Source organism: Pelophylax lessonae (genome assembly GCF_965119305.1).
Source record: "Pelophylax lessonae genome assembly, chromosome: 5".
In the NCBI taxonomy this organism is placed as follows: domain Eukaryota; kingdom Metazoa; phylum Chordata; class Amphibia; order Anura; family Ranidae; genus Pelophylax; species Pelophylax lessonae.
In genome coordinates, this window is record NC_138772.1 from 77,831,816 (window position 1) to 77,846,475 (window position 14,660).

Sequence of the window (14,660 nt, forward strand, 5' to 3'; positions counted from 1 at the left end):
GTGGTGGAATAGGCATGGCACAGGCATGGCGCTGGTGGTGGAATGGGCATGGCACAGGCATGGCGCAGGTGGTGGAATAGGCATGGCACAGATGGTACAGGCATGGCACAGGTGGTGAAATAGGCATGGCACAGATGGTACAGGCATGGCACAGGTGATGGTAAGGTCATGGCACAGGTGGTGGTAAGGTCATGGCACAGGTGGTGGAATAGGCATGGCACAGATGGTACAGGCATGGCGCAGGTGGTGGAATAGGCATGGCACAGGCATGGCGCAGGTGGTGGAATAGGCATGGCACAGGCATGGCGCAGGTGGTGGAATAGGCATGGCACAGATGGTACAGGCATGGCACAGGTGATGGTAAGGTCATGGCACAGGTGGTGGTAAGGTCATGGCACAGGTGGTGGTAAGGTCATGGCACAGGTGGTGGAATAGGCATGGCACAGATGGTACAGGCATGGCGCAGGTGGTGGAATAGGCATGGCACAGGCATGGCACAGATGGTACAGGCATGGCGCAGGTGATGGTAAGGTCATGGCACAGGTGGTGGTAAGGTCATGGCACAGGTGGTGGAATAGGCATGGCACAGATGGCACAGGCATGGCGCAGGTGGTGGAATAGGCATGGCACAGGCATGGCGCAGGTGGTGGAATAGGCATGGCACAGGCATGGCGCAGGTGGTGGAATAGGCATGGCACAGGCATGGCGCAGGTGGTGGAATAGGCACTTACCTGGCGACGGCTCGGCTCCCGGCGGCGGCTTCTCCCCTCCTCGCGACTCTGATGTCCGTCCTCTTCTGCTCGGCTCCTGGCGGCGGCTTCTCCCCTCCTCGCGACTCCTCTTCTTCGCGGGCTGCGGCGGGAAAGTGACCGGGCGGTGACGGTGAGTGACTGATGCACGCACCGGCACCGCCCCCAACGAGGTCACCATGGATGTCCTGAATCATGATTGGTCCAGGCTGGAGTCTGGACCAATCATGATCCAAGACATCACAAAAGGGGGTGGTGTAGCGCATTTTTCTGCGCTACAGTTACGCCCCAGAAGGCCGCCAATTGGCGCCTCTGCTGGTGGAAAACCCCACCCCCCATCGGCACCAATGCGGCGGACGCCGAAAGAGGGGTGGTGGAGCGCAGAGCTCTGCGCTACAGTTACGCCCCAGAAGGCCGTCTATCGGCGCCTCTGCGGGTGGAAAACCCCACCCCCATAGGCACCAATGAGACGGGCGCCCCTTGTGGGCAAAAATTTTTTTTTTTTTTTTTTTTTTTTTAAATCTTTTTTTTTTCTTTTTCTTTTTTTGGGGGGGGGGGGGGCGGCGCCCCTGCGCCCCCTATGGGCCGGCCGCCACTGGTGCAAGTGTACCTAGAAGAATTGATGCTGTTTTGAAGGCAAAGGGTGGTCACACCAAATATTGGTTTGATTTGGATTCCTCTTTTCATTTACTTTCCATTTTGTGAATTGATAAAAATAAAATTATAACACTTTTATTTCTGAAAGTATTCTTCATTTACAGCATTTTTTCACATCTGCTGAGGACTTTTGCACAGTACTGTATAAACATATACAGTATATACAGTACATACCCACCCACAATATTTGTTTTACAAGTAAACAATATAGGGTGCACCCATGACACAGGATTCCCAAAGCACTATGTGTAAGAGACACTAAAGAAGAGACAGAAGATTTCCCTTTTCTCGTTTATTGAGTCCTCAGACAAAGCCATACAGAGAATAGAAGGTGGTGTTGCTCTCTAGCTCATTTTCTATGTGTGTATTCAAACAGTGGTCATCTGACTTTCCAATGATTATGGCCCCATGCACACAGGGCGTCAGAAAAAAACGAGCTGCAAAGCTTTTTTTTAAAGCCAGGAAAAAGCAGCGTCAAAAACGTGCCTTTAGCAGCATCTCGCATTGGCGTTAATGCGCGTTTAGGCGCGTCGGCGATTAGCATCGTTTTTAAATAAACACAACCCTCTTCTATTTGTGAGCAATCACATTTTTAATTTTTCACATTTTAAAAAACGCCTGACGCTGCTAAAAGCTGATATACAGTGTTGAGCCGCGTCTAGGCACGTTTAGCAGCGTTGGGCATTTTTACAGCTTAACGCTGCTGCTCCTGAACGCACTGGCCCTGGGTTTTTTTTGCAGCTTAAAAACACCTATGCCACTTGGAGCTCCTAAAAGCCTGTGTGTGCATGAGGCCATAGAATAACATGGAGGGGAGTTTTTAAGCAGGGATAGACTGATTATCGGCAAGGCCAATACATCGGGGGGCCGATATGCACTTTCCCCGATATATCGGTATCGTCCCCGGAATTGGCCGATGTTGCCGATATTTTTGTGACGTCATTCTTCCTTCTTAGGCCGCCTCCTTTGCCTTGGACAGCCTCGTATAGAGCCGGGACTAGTCTCGCGGGAGTGTATCACAGCCATACACCCACCCACAGCAGCCCGGTGCCAGACAGCCACCCACACCCACAGGCACTGTACCAGCCAGCCACCCACAGGCCCTGTACCAGCCAGCCACAGGCACTGTACCAGCAAGCCAGCCACCCTCAGGCCCTGTACCAGTCACCCAGCCACAGCCCCTGTGCCAGCCAGCCACCCACCACAGGGTGCCAGACAGCCAGCCACCCACCACAGGGTGCCAGCCAGCCACCCACAGGCCCTGTACCAGCCAGCCAAAAGCACTGTACCAGCCAGCCACCCACAGGCCCTGTACCAGCCAGCCACCCACAGGCCCTGTGCCAGCCAGCCAGTTTTTTTTTTTATTAGTAATGGAGGCGATCTGCGATTTTTTTGCAGGACTGCAACATTGCGGCGGACAGATCGGATCCCTGATTGAAATTTTTGACACTTTTGGGGGGACAAGTGACATTACTACAGTAATCAGTGCTAAAAATATGCACTGTTACTGTAATAATGACACTGGCAGGGAAGGGTTTAACAGTGTGGGTGATTAGGGGTTAAATGTGTACCTAGGGGCGTGTTTCTAACTGTGGGGGGCATGGCTTGTGAAATGATCATAGTGACCTGTGATCCCATATAGAAGGATCATGATCATTCCAGGGAGAAGAATGGTCAGCTGTGTTTAGAACAGCTGACCGTTCTTCTCTCTTGCGGGTGTCAGGCGGCAATCGGAGCTCCCCATGCACTCGCCCCCTAGCTCCCTGTGCACGACCGACATATACCTACGGCAGTTTGCGCAGGAGCGGCTGCCTGCCGCAGTATAACTGCGTTGGGCGATCGTAAAGTGGTTAAGCACCCCTGGCAGTATTACAGTTTATTACAATGCCTGTGACTTGCACTTTTGCTGGACAGTGCTTGATCTGAATATACGTGTTGAGAAAATATACAGATGTGAAATGAAAAAGGAGTTACTATTCTGCATGCTTATTAATCAATATACAATCTTTAAAACGATTCTTGGAAAGAAAACTTAGCTATTGTAGTTTACCCAATCCCACAGATCCCCCATTCCCTGTGTAAATATTTTTTTTTATTTTTTTTGGGCTGCTGTTAAGTTAAACTAAAGCTGATTTAATGACTGTGGGAATGCTTGAAACATCTCAACAGTGATACAAATCCCAATATTCATTTAAAGTGCATCTAAGGCCAACATTTTATTTTTTAAGTTTTGGATATCATGTGGATGCGTTAGAACCTCTGTCAGGCTTTTATTGCTGTTAAAGACATTTAGGGCACATTTACACCATTGAGATTTTTATTTCCTTGGGAAGGTGCATGTGATCAGCACAGGGCCAATCAGCACTGTCCAGACAGAGGGTCAGGGGTCCTGCGGCATCATAGGACAATCATGGGAGAAGGAAAACTCCTCCTACAAGCTTTAACCAGAAGCATGATAGAAGTCAAAAGACTGCTATATACTGCTGAAAAGGTTTATATTTACTAAAATAATTGAATTTCTGTGTTCTGTGTATTGTGGGACACCAGGTAGAGTGAATGCAGGGTCCTGGCTTTACACTTTAACACAACGTGCGTTAACACACATGCTAAAAACAGTGCAACAGTGTGAACAGGGTCCTACTGTCTCTACATGTCCTGATTTCCATCATCAATCCAAAGTTTAAATTTGTTACCTGAACCAAAAAAGAGGGGAAATATTTCTCCAATGGGGGGACACTGGTTCTTGAGGTTGTGTCTATGGGGTAGGGAGAGAGGATCACTCCAATATGACTCAAATGGCCAAATACATTACCTGTCAGGTGTTTGAGCCCTTTCCTACTCCCTATCAAAATGAAACAAAAACAATAAAAGCTTGGCTTCAGATTTACTTGAGTTGGGATATATGGATTTACTACACTTGGGAACTCTCAGGTAACATATTTTAGGTTTTTGATTGTTGTTGCCTTTAGAGCCGATGTGCATGTATTGATACCATCAAGAAAAATAACCAGTTAGTGCTAAATATATTATCCAAAAGAATATCCTTCTATCAGAGATGGAAATTTCTCAGTCACCTGGCATTATGTACTGTTGTTACAATATTGTATTGTATGCTATGAGCGGTTGCACTGTTTCTTGCTATCTTTTATGTTTAGTCAATAGAGGGTTTTTGATAATAAAGGTCTTTTATAAACAAAGTATTAATGTGAAACATGTTTACATGTATTTATATCTCTCACAGTGCTTGATACCCCATCAGAATTACAATTAGATTAAAACAAAACAAGGTGCGTACAAGAGCAAAACCCACATAAGCACTAGCAGCGCTAAGTAACCTATCTACAAAAAGGTCAGCGGATATATAGCTATATACATTAGCAAGTGGATCCTTATGGACCAATGTTGTTAAAGTCCATAAAAAGTTTTTTTGGGGTGGGAGTCCTGCAAAAAACAAGGTGTATGGAAGACTTAGTGTTCAGATGTAAATGGTAAGAACCAGTGCTGTATAACACAGAATCTTCCTTGCTGTTCCCACAGCAACCACCAAAATCCTTCACCACACCGCTGTGCTCCCCCCTATAGTGTGCACACGTACCCTTAGCACTTGGGTAAAGCGCTTTATCCAACCAGAGATCCTCCAGTTTAAAATGGCGATCCTCCTTGGGATTCAACTCCAACTGATAGAGCAATGGTCAGCACCTCCTCCTCTCCTCTCACATGCAAAGAGAACGACAGGGACCCATAGCGTAATATGCACACACTAAACTTTTATTTATAATTAAAATCACACTCACATGGGATGAAACATAATCAGGCAGAAGTACATGTCCAAGGCAATATCTCGGTCTACCCGCCGTCAACGTTGTCCCCACTGAGCCGCACGATATGGGTGATCCTGCCAGCAATATCCCAAATACGTCCGGACTCTGATGGCGTGACCCGGGGACTCCTAGGATATTCTAAATGTACCAAACTAGACCGCGTGCTCACGCCCTGACGCGTTTCGTCTGCACGGACTTCTACTGAGGGCGTCCTCAGTGATTGTGATTTTAATTATAAATAAAAGTTTAGTGTGTGCATATTACGCTATGGGTCCCTGTCGTTCTCTTTCCATGTGAGAGGAGAGGAGGAGGTGCTGACCATTGCTCTATCAGTTGGAGTTGAATCCCAAGGAGGATCGCCATTTTAAACTGGAGGATCTCTGGTTGGATAAAGCGCTTTACCCAAGTGCTAAGGGTACGTGTGCACACTATAGGGGGGAGCACAGCGGTGTGGTGAAGGATTTTGGTGGTTGCTGTGGGAACAGCAAGGAAGATTCTGTGTTATACAGCACTGGTTCTTACCATTTACATCTGAACACTAAGTCTTCCATACACCTTGTTTTTTGCAGGACTCCCACCCCAAAAAAACTTTTTATGGACTTTAACAACATTGGTCCATAAGGATCCACTTGCTAATGTATATAGCTATATATCCGCTGACCTTTTTGTAGATAGGTTACTTAGCGCTGCTAGTGCTTATGTGGGTTTTGCTCTTGTACGCACCTTGTTTTAGATATTGGTAAGATATAGCAGCTGCTTCCTGCTGATATTGGCTTTATGTGATTTAACACCTTGCAGAGTTGTTAGGTGTTCAGTGTCTATTTTATTGAGCATTGCATGACACCTAAGCGCTGAGTGGGTTGGACGGGAACTTTTGTTCTCTCTCACTCCTTTTTTGCATAGATTAAAACAAAGTTTCCCCATTTACTCAATGTGGCCTCCCCCTCTTGTCCAAGGTGCAAGATCCATTTTATTTTAGAAACCAAAACATTGTAAATGAAAAAGCCAAACCCATGTAGTGCTCACACTCTAATCTAACATGTTCATGCCATAGATTTTTAACATACTGTATATAAAAATATATATATATATATATTTGTAAATATTTTATATCTTTTCATGTGACAACACTTATTGTTACACTTTGCTACAATGTAAAGTAGTGAGTGTACTGCTTGTATAACAGTGTTAATTTACTGTCCCCACAAAATAACTAAACACACAGTCATTAATATCTAAACCGCTGGCAACAAAAGTGAGTACACCTCTAAGTGAAAATGTCCCAATTGGGCCCAAAGTGTCAATATTATGTGTGGCCACCATTATTTTTCAGCACTGCCTTAACCCTCTTGGCCATGGAGTTCACCAGAGCTTTACAGGTTGCCACTGAAGTCCTCTTCCACTCCTCCATGACAACATCACAGAGCTCGTGGATGTTGGAGACCTTGCGCTCCTCCACCTTCCGTTCGATGATGCCCCACAAATGCTCAATAGGGTTTAGGTCTATTGTAGACTCATGGGGGGTTGATTTACTGAAGCTGGTGCACTCAGAATCTGGTGCAGCCGTGCATGGTAGCCAATCAGCTTCTAACTTTGTTGGTTTCTATGCAGAGTTGCATCAGATTTTGCACTCTTCAGTATTAGTAAACTTCACACTCTAATCAGCTAATTAACTCAAAACACCTGTAAAGGTTTCCTACGCCTTTAAATGGTCTTTCAGTCTGGTTTAGTAGGTTACACAGTAATGGGCAAGACTGCTGACTTGACAGTTGCCCAGAAGACAGCCATTGACACAGTCACAAATGGTCATTGCTAAAGAAACTTGCTGTTCACAGAGTGCTGTATCCAAGCATATTATTGAAAAGTTGAGTGGAAGTAAAAAGTGTGGTAGAAAAAGGTGTACAAGCAACACGCAACTTTGAGAGGACTGTGAAGCAAAGGCCATTCAAGAATTTGGGGGAGATTCAAAAGGATCGGCTAGTGTCAGTGCTAGAAAAGCCACCCCAACATGATAACGACCCCAAACACACCTCCAAGACGACTAACATTCTTGCTAAAGAAGCTGAGGGTAAAGGTGATGGACTGGGCAAGCATGTCTCCAGACCAAAACCCTAGTGAGCATCTGTGGGGCATCCTCAAATGGAAGCTGGAGGAGCGCAAGGTCTCTAACATCCACCAGCTCTGTGACGCTGTCATGGAGGAGTGCAAGAGGACTCCAGTGGCAACCTGTGAAGCTCTGGTGAACTCCATGCCCAAGAAGGTTAAGGCAGTGCTGGAAAATAATGGTGGCCACACAAAATATTGACAATTTGGGCCCAATTTGGACATTTTCACTTAGGGGTTTACTCACTTTTGTTGCCAGCGGTTTAGACATTGATGGCTGTGTGTTGACTTATTTTGAGGAGACAGCTAATTTAAACTGTTATACAAGCTGTACACTCACTACTTTACATTGTAGCAAAGTGTCGTTTCTTCAGTGTTGTCACATAAAAAGATGTAATAAAATATTTACAAAAATGTGAGGGGTGTACTCACTTTTGTGAGATACTGTATATGCGGATATGGGAGTGTGTGTAAATTTCATGCATTCCCACATGGAGTTGCACACAAAATTCAGTGCTGCACAGAAAATGTGCAGGGGTGCTGTTACCTCTTAATGGCACTGCCACGCAGTAAAAACTGCAGTGTGGTTTCCCGCACACAAAAATCACATGGTGCGGCCGCTCTTTAAAAAAGGTGCAGGGCATTTTTTCCTGTAGGAAATGCAGGCACAGCCGCCTATTGAAATGAATGGGCTGACGTGCCCGCGCCAACGCGGCACGAGGAGCCAAAGTGGGCAATTTCCACATGTAGCTCTCTCACAGGTAGTTTTCCTGAGTCGCAGGCCAGAGCACCACTTACACCAGCCCTTACTTCTTTATTCCATCTGCTGCTGGTCACAAGTGGAAAGCAAAACCCGCCTCAGATTCCACACTGCCAAGATGACCTTGAAAACATGGACCTGATTTCACCTTGTCCATTATGTTTCCCATATGCTAGGTGAAACACTATCCCTAAACCACCTCACCTTTCATTATGTCACAGTTTATATATATATATATATATATATATATATATATATATATATATATACACTGTATATATTAATTTTGTGTTTTAAAATTAATATCATTAACCTTATAGTGATTCTGGTGAAGTAGCAAGCTCTTTGCTCTGCTCTCTCTCACCTCTTTATCGGTCCTTTACTAATGATGGATGGTCCTATTGACCAATCATGAGGCTAGCTAGGTAAAAGGAGAAAATCCAAGCTCGACATCAGTTAACTGAATTTTAAAGGCAACAACCTGCTACACATTTCTTTCATGATAATTGATTATATCATGACATTATCAATAGATAATTATTACTTATTATTTTGTTTCCACAGAGTTCTAAAGGTGTTCCTTTCTCGTACTGCCCAGCGCATTCCTTATATGACCAGCTGCAGGGTCATGCGAATGTTATCTGTCATTCTGTTATTAGTGGTGTGGTTTTTGGTTGCCTGGACGTCTGCTGTGTTCCAGAACATGGACCGGGATATCCTGATTATTGTTCAGGGGAAAACTTCTGACCACCTTCTATTTAACATGTGTCTGATAGATCGATGGGACTACATGATGGCAGTTGGTAAGTTGCTTAGTATAATTTGATCCTTAATGGAAAATATTAGGCAGAATTGTCAATATACCTACATTGCTTACATTTTACTAGAGTGCTATCCCCCTTTAGAAGGGCCTTCATGGTATTATTTTAATGAAATCTGCAAATTAAAAAAAGTATTGAAATCAACTTTTGCAAATATATTACTATGTTAAAACTGAGCTCTAGGCAGATAGGCATGCATTAGGCAGCTTTGTATTCATTAATATATAACTGGATGTATTTTTAAATGCAAGCAGTGTAAGTACCTAAATATGACCTTACAGTGGGTACGGAAAGTATTCAGACCCCCTTAAATTTTTCACTCTTTGTTATATTGCAGCCATTTGCTAAAATCATTTAAGTTCATTCTTCTTCCTCATGAATGTACACATAGCACCCCATACTGACAGAAAAACACAGAATTGTTGACATTGTTGCAGATTTATTAAAAAAGAAAAACTGAAGTATCACATGGTCCTAAGTATTCAGACCCTTTGCTCAGTATTTAGTAGAAGCCCCCTTTTGATCTAATACAGCCAGGAGTCTTTTTGGGAAAGATGCAACAAGTCTTTCACACCTGGATTTGGGGATCCTCTGCCATTCCTCCTTGCAGATCCTCTCCAGTTCTGTCAGGTTGGATGGTAAACGTTGGTGGACAGCCATTTTTAGGTCTCTCCAGAGATGCTCAAATGGGTTTAAGTCAGGGCTCTGGCTGGGCCATTCAAGAACAGTCACGGAGTTGTTGTGAAGCAACTCCTTCGTTATTTTAGCTGTGTGCTTAGGGTCATTGTCATAAACCTTCGGCCCAGTCTGAGGTCTAGAGCACTCTGGAGAAGGTTTTTGTCCAGGATATCCCTGTACTTGGCCGCATTCATCTTTCCCTCGATTGCAACCAGTCGTCCTGTCCCTGCAGCTGAAAAACACCCCCACAGCATGATGCTGCCACCACCATGCTTCACTGTTGGGACTGTATTGGACAGGTGATGAGCAGTGCCTGGTTTTCTCCACACATACCGCTTAGAATTAAGGCCAAAAAGTTCTATTTTGGTCTCATCAGCCCAGAGAATCTTATTTCTCACCATCTTGGAGTCCTTCGGGTGTTTTTTAGCAAACTCCATGCGGGCTTTCATGTGTCTTACACTGAGGAGAGGCTTCCGTCGGGCCACTCTGCCATAATACCCCGACTGGTGGAGGGCTGCAGTGATGGTTGACTTTCTACAACTTTCTCCCATCTCCTGACTGCATCTCTGGAGCTCAGCCACAGTGATCTTTGGGTTCTTCTTTACCTCTCTCACCAAGGCTCTTCTCCCCCGATAGCTCAGTTTGGCCGGACGGCCAGCTCTAGGAAGGGTTCTGGTCATCCCAAACGTCTTCCATTTGAGGATTATGGAGGCCACTGTGCTCTTAGGAACCTTAAGTGCAGAAGAAATCTTTTTGTAACCTTGGCCAGATCTGTGCCTTGCCACAATTCTGTCTCTGAGCTCTTCAGGCAGTTCCTTTGACCTCATGATTCTCATTTGCTCTGACATGCATTGTGATCTGGAAGGTCTTATATAGACAGGTGTTTGGCTTTCCTAATCAAGTCCAATCAGTATAATCAAACACAGCTGGACTCAAATGAAGGTGTAGAACCATCTCAAGGATGATCAGAAGAAATGGAAAGCACCTGAGTTAAATATATGAGTGTCACAGCAAAGGGTCTGAATACTTAGGACCATGTGATATTTCAGTTTTTCTTTTTTAATAAATCTGCAACAATGTCAACAATTCTGTGTTTTTCCGTCAATATGGGGAGCTGTGTGTACATTCATGAGGAAGAAGAATGAACTTAAATGATTTTAGCAAATGGCTGCAATATAACAAAGAGTGAAAAATTTAAGGGGGTCTGAATACTTTCCGTACCCACTGTATATCAGCCTCGTGCAGTCCCTGTATGTACAGCAAGTCTTGCTTGTGAGATGAAAACACAGTACATGTAGCCAATGGCTGTTTCACCAAGAAGAAGCATGCTGATAGGAAGCAAAAGCAGAGTGATGGAGATATGAGCTCCTTACTGTGCTGCTTCTCCTTTCACTGTCCAGTCTGGACAGCTGGGGTGGGTCTAGGCCGGTGACCTGGGAATGGGTTGAATGATGCAGGCCACCGGACTAAGGACATCTAGCAACATAAAAAAGTAATGCAAGGAAACCTCTGAATTGAAGAAAAATATTGCAGCATACACCGCTTGAGTTATTTTGTCTTTTAATAGACTATTTAATTTCTCTTGAGAGTTTAGTGAATGGGTTTATAGATACTTAAGCAGCTTGACATACTTTGAATTTCTAAATAAATCAGCAGCATGCAGTGGATGAAGCCAAGCTCTTTCCACTAAAAACAGGGGTTGTGATATCAGATTTTTCCTAGACTGTCATCTCCTGGTGATATCAGGTATTGCGGAAGTTGCATTTCTGGGATCGCCAATGAATCGAAATGGTAGGATGTTAGTTTGCTGAACAGTGTGAATAACATTATGTTTAGGATCTCGGTATTTATGATGGAGCTGCCAAATGTTTAGTTCTTTGGTGCCTGTGTGTACACCAGCAACCAATTACCAATTTGTGACAGCCAAAGTACATAAGGAAGCAAGTAAAAGTTAATTTTGCTAGTTTTGTTTAGAGCTGTTAGTACATTGTGAAGTTTACACATTAGTATTCTATTACAAGCAATGCTACAAAGTAATTTAAAATTTACTTATCTTAAAATGCATGTATATGTTAATACCATGCAAATGAGCAGCTACAGCAGTTACAATTTCCTCAAATCTTTTATATTTAAAGTAGGACACTTGATTAATTTCCATTATCTCAGCAAACACATTAAAGTTTGAGACACGCTTAATACCACTTTTAAGCTTTGTTCTTTGATAATGTGCTCTGATCATAATGAACAAACACTGCAGTGGGTTGGGATTATAGAAGACCAATGTCCTGGAAAAAAGCATAATTAAGAAAAATATATATTCCAAGTTTTTCTTTTTTTTGTAAACTAAATTTGATATACTTCGTGCTGTAAGAAATGTCAGCACAATTAATATTAGTACTGTATCTATTTTTTGGGGGTAATCTTTTATCTCTTGGGGACTCCAGCAGCAAGATTGCCAACCCTGAATTTTCAAGCCTTTCAACCTGCAATAGCTGGTACAGAAGGATACCTTCTATATATCTTATGTTACAGAGAATGAGACACAAGAAATAAGATGTCATGGCAGGAGGGCCAAAGCTAGCAAGTTCATTGGAGGAGATCTCAATGTGTTAGAAAAAAATATTTGGCTAATTCAGCCAGTCAGTATCCAGCTACAATTTAAGGTGAAAGTAAATCAAAAACAGATCTAATTGTTCAGAGCCTTTAGCCATGTACAGCAAGTGACTACTCTTCACTTAGGTTTATTGACATACGATTTACGATTTATGGAGCCACCTTCAGGAGAAGGACACATGGCAGAAAAGAAACACAATATGGACCTCTGGGCAGTCCTAGTTAATAGTAAACCTCCTCTCTGCTATTGGCAGCTTAACAAAACTGCCTCAGCTCAGACACATTTGTAGGATGTCCAGTATGAACCATTTTCTTGAGGTCATCTAACAGCATCTCTATGGGTTTAAGGTCTGGGCTCTGACTGGGCATTCCAAAAGGTACATTTTTTTTTTTTTAAAGCACGTCTTTGGTGGGTTTACTTTAATGCCTAGGGTCATTGTCCTGCTGCATCACCCAACTTCTACTAAGCTTCAGCTGGCGGACAGCCACCCTGGCATTATCCTGTAGGATGTTTTGGTAAACTTGGAATTAATTTTCCCTTCAATGATGGCAAGTCCAGGCCCTGAGGTAGCAAAGCAAGATGGTAGCAAAAAACACAGAAAATAAAGACAAAGAACACAGACACCTCAGGAGTGTTTTTAAAGTTTGTAGTTATTCAGACAGAGCTTTCATTAGGACTTCTCAGTGTCTCAGCAAAAACATGGAACCATCGAGCAGAGGGGAGAAGCAGAACACATGAAGAAGTATATTTATTCCATATGTACCTAAAGTGCGGGAAAAATCAGAAGAATTGTTAACAAACATTACACCCCTGTGTTCAAACCCAACAATACACTGATACAGAAGTTTGCACATCTAAAAAGACCCAACGCCCAAACACAAGCAAAGTAACATGGTATATGCAGTGTAGTGAGCAATGCAAATACCTGTTTATTGGAGATACAAAACAGTCTCTCAACAAATGAGTCGCCCAACATAGGAGGGTAAATTCTACATGTAAAGACTCAGCAGTCTTATATTTTAAGGAAAAGGGGCATTCTTTCAAGGACAATGAGATGCACAATTTGGAAAGAGAGTACAACAAGCATAAAGAAGGCCATCTAACTGGGGAACTTCAAAACAGTGGGTTGATTTACTAAGGCAAATAGACTGTGCTTTTTGCAAAGTGCATTTGCACTCTGCAAGAGCAGTTGCTCCAGAGCTTAGTAAATTAGCAGAAGCTCTGCTGACTTCCATTATCCAATCATGTGCAAGCAAAATTTTTTTATTATTTTCCTTGCACATGATTGGGTATTCTTTGCAGCTCTGAAGCAGCTGCACTTGCAGAGTGCAACTGCACTTTGCAAAATGCACAATCTAATTCTCTTTAGTAAATCAACTCCAATCTGTCTATCATACACTGTTTAATGGCACTTTAATGTCTCTATCTGATTTGACAACAATTCAGAGCTTTAGACATGTAAATTGGAGAACTTTCTTGAAATCAACATCTACACATTTCATGGTGATTGGTTTATGTGATATCTGTGCTACCTGTGTAAGTGTAAATGCTGGGGTATCTTCCTGACCCTCATTGGAAAAGAAGAAGTGGCTTTGAGAAGCTACGAAATGTCCTCAACAGAACAAGAACAAGTCAAGCTGAATGTGACCAGACCAACTTTTACTAGCTAGATCATGACCTTATAAATGGTAACCTTTACAGGCAACTATGTTGTTGCCTTTTCCAGATAACAGCCTGGGCTGGATCCTTGACCAAGTTGCATTGAATAATTGTAGTACAGAGAAGTGTAGTCACTGTTTGCATGGGAGGGGGGAAGGATCTTGAGCTTTTAAAACCTTGGGTAAATAAAACAGTTCACATTCAAGTATTTCAGTGGCATGTTTAGATATTTACTAGGCTTCAGCTTTAATTAACAAGCTATGACACTCTATGATAATTATAGGTAATACGTTGTCAAGAAAACCTGTCAGATTATCTCTTTGCTGTCACAGCTCTGGTTCCCAGTTGGCACTAGAGACTGGCACTGCCTTGCACCCAACAGCAAAGCTAATGTTGGAGCAAGAACATCACTGAATCCCCAAAAGTATGTAAATATACAACTGTTTTGATGTATTTGTAGTGCTCTGCATGTTTAAAACCTAAATATACTCTTTAAACCAGCTTTTGTTTGCAGTTTTATACAGTGGGGATCGAAAGTTTGGGCACCCCAGGTAAAAATGTGTATTAATGGGCATAAAGAAGCCAAGGAAAGATGGAAAAATCTCCAAAAGGCATCAAATTACAGATTATACATTCTTATAATATGTCAACAAAAGTTAGATTTTATTTCCATCATTGACACTTGCAAAATAACAGAAAACAAAAAAATGGTGTCTGCAAAAGTTTGGGCACCCTGCAGAGTTAATATCTTGTACTGCCCCCTTTGGCAAGTATCACAGCTTGTAAACGCTTTTTGTA

The 14,660-nt window shown here is 43.1% G+C and overlaps 1 protein-coding gene across 1 annotated transcript in view; it reads left to right on the top strand.

Moving 5' to 3' along the window:
- Window positions 1-14,660, top strand: part of GPR158 (G protein-coupled receptor 158) — a 379,140-nt gene that overhangs the window by 348,089 nt on the left and 16,391 nt on the right. Inside the window, exon 7 of the mRNA XM_082258122.1 lies at window positions 8,655-8,893. Within this exon, the coding sequence (XP_082114248.1) occupies window positions 8,655-8,893 (239 nt within the window). The remainder of the gene's footprint in view (window positions 1-8,654; window positions 8,894-14,660) is intronic.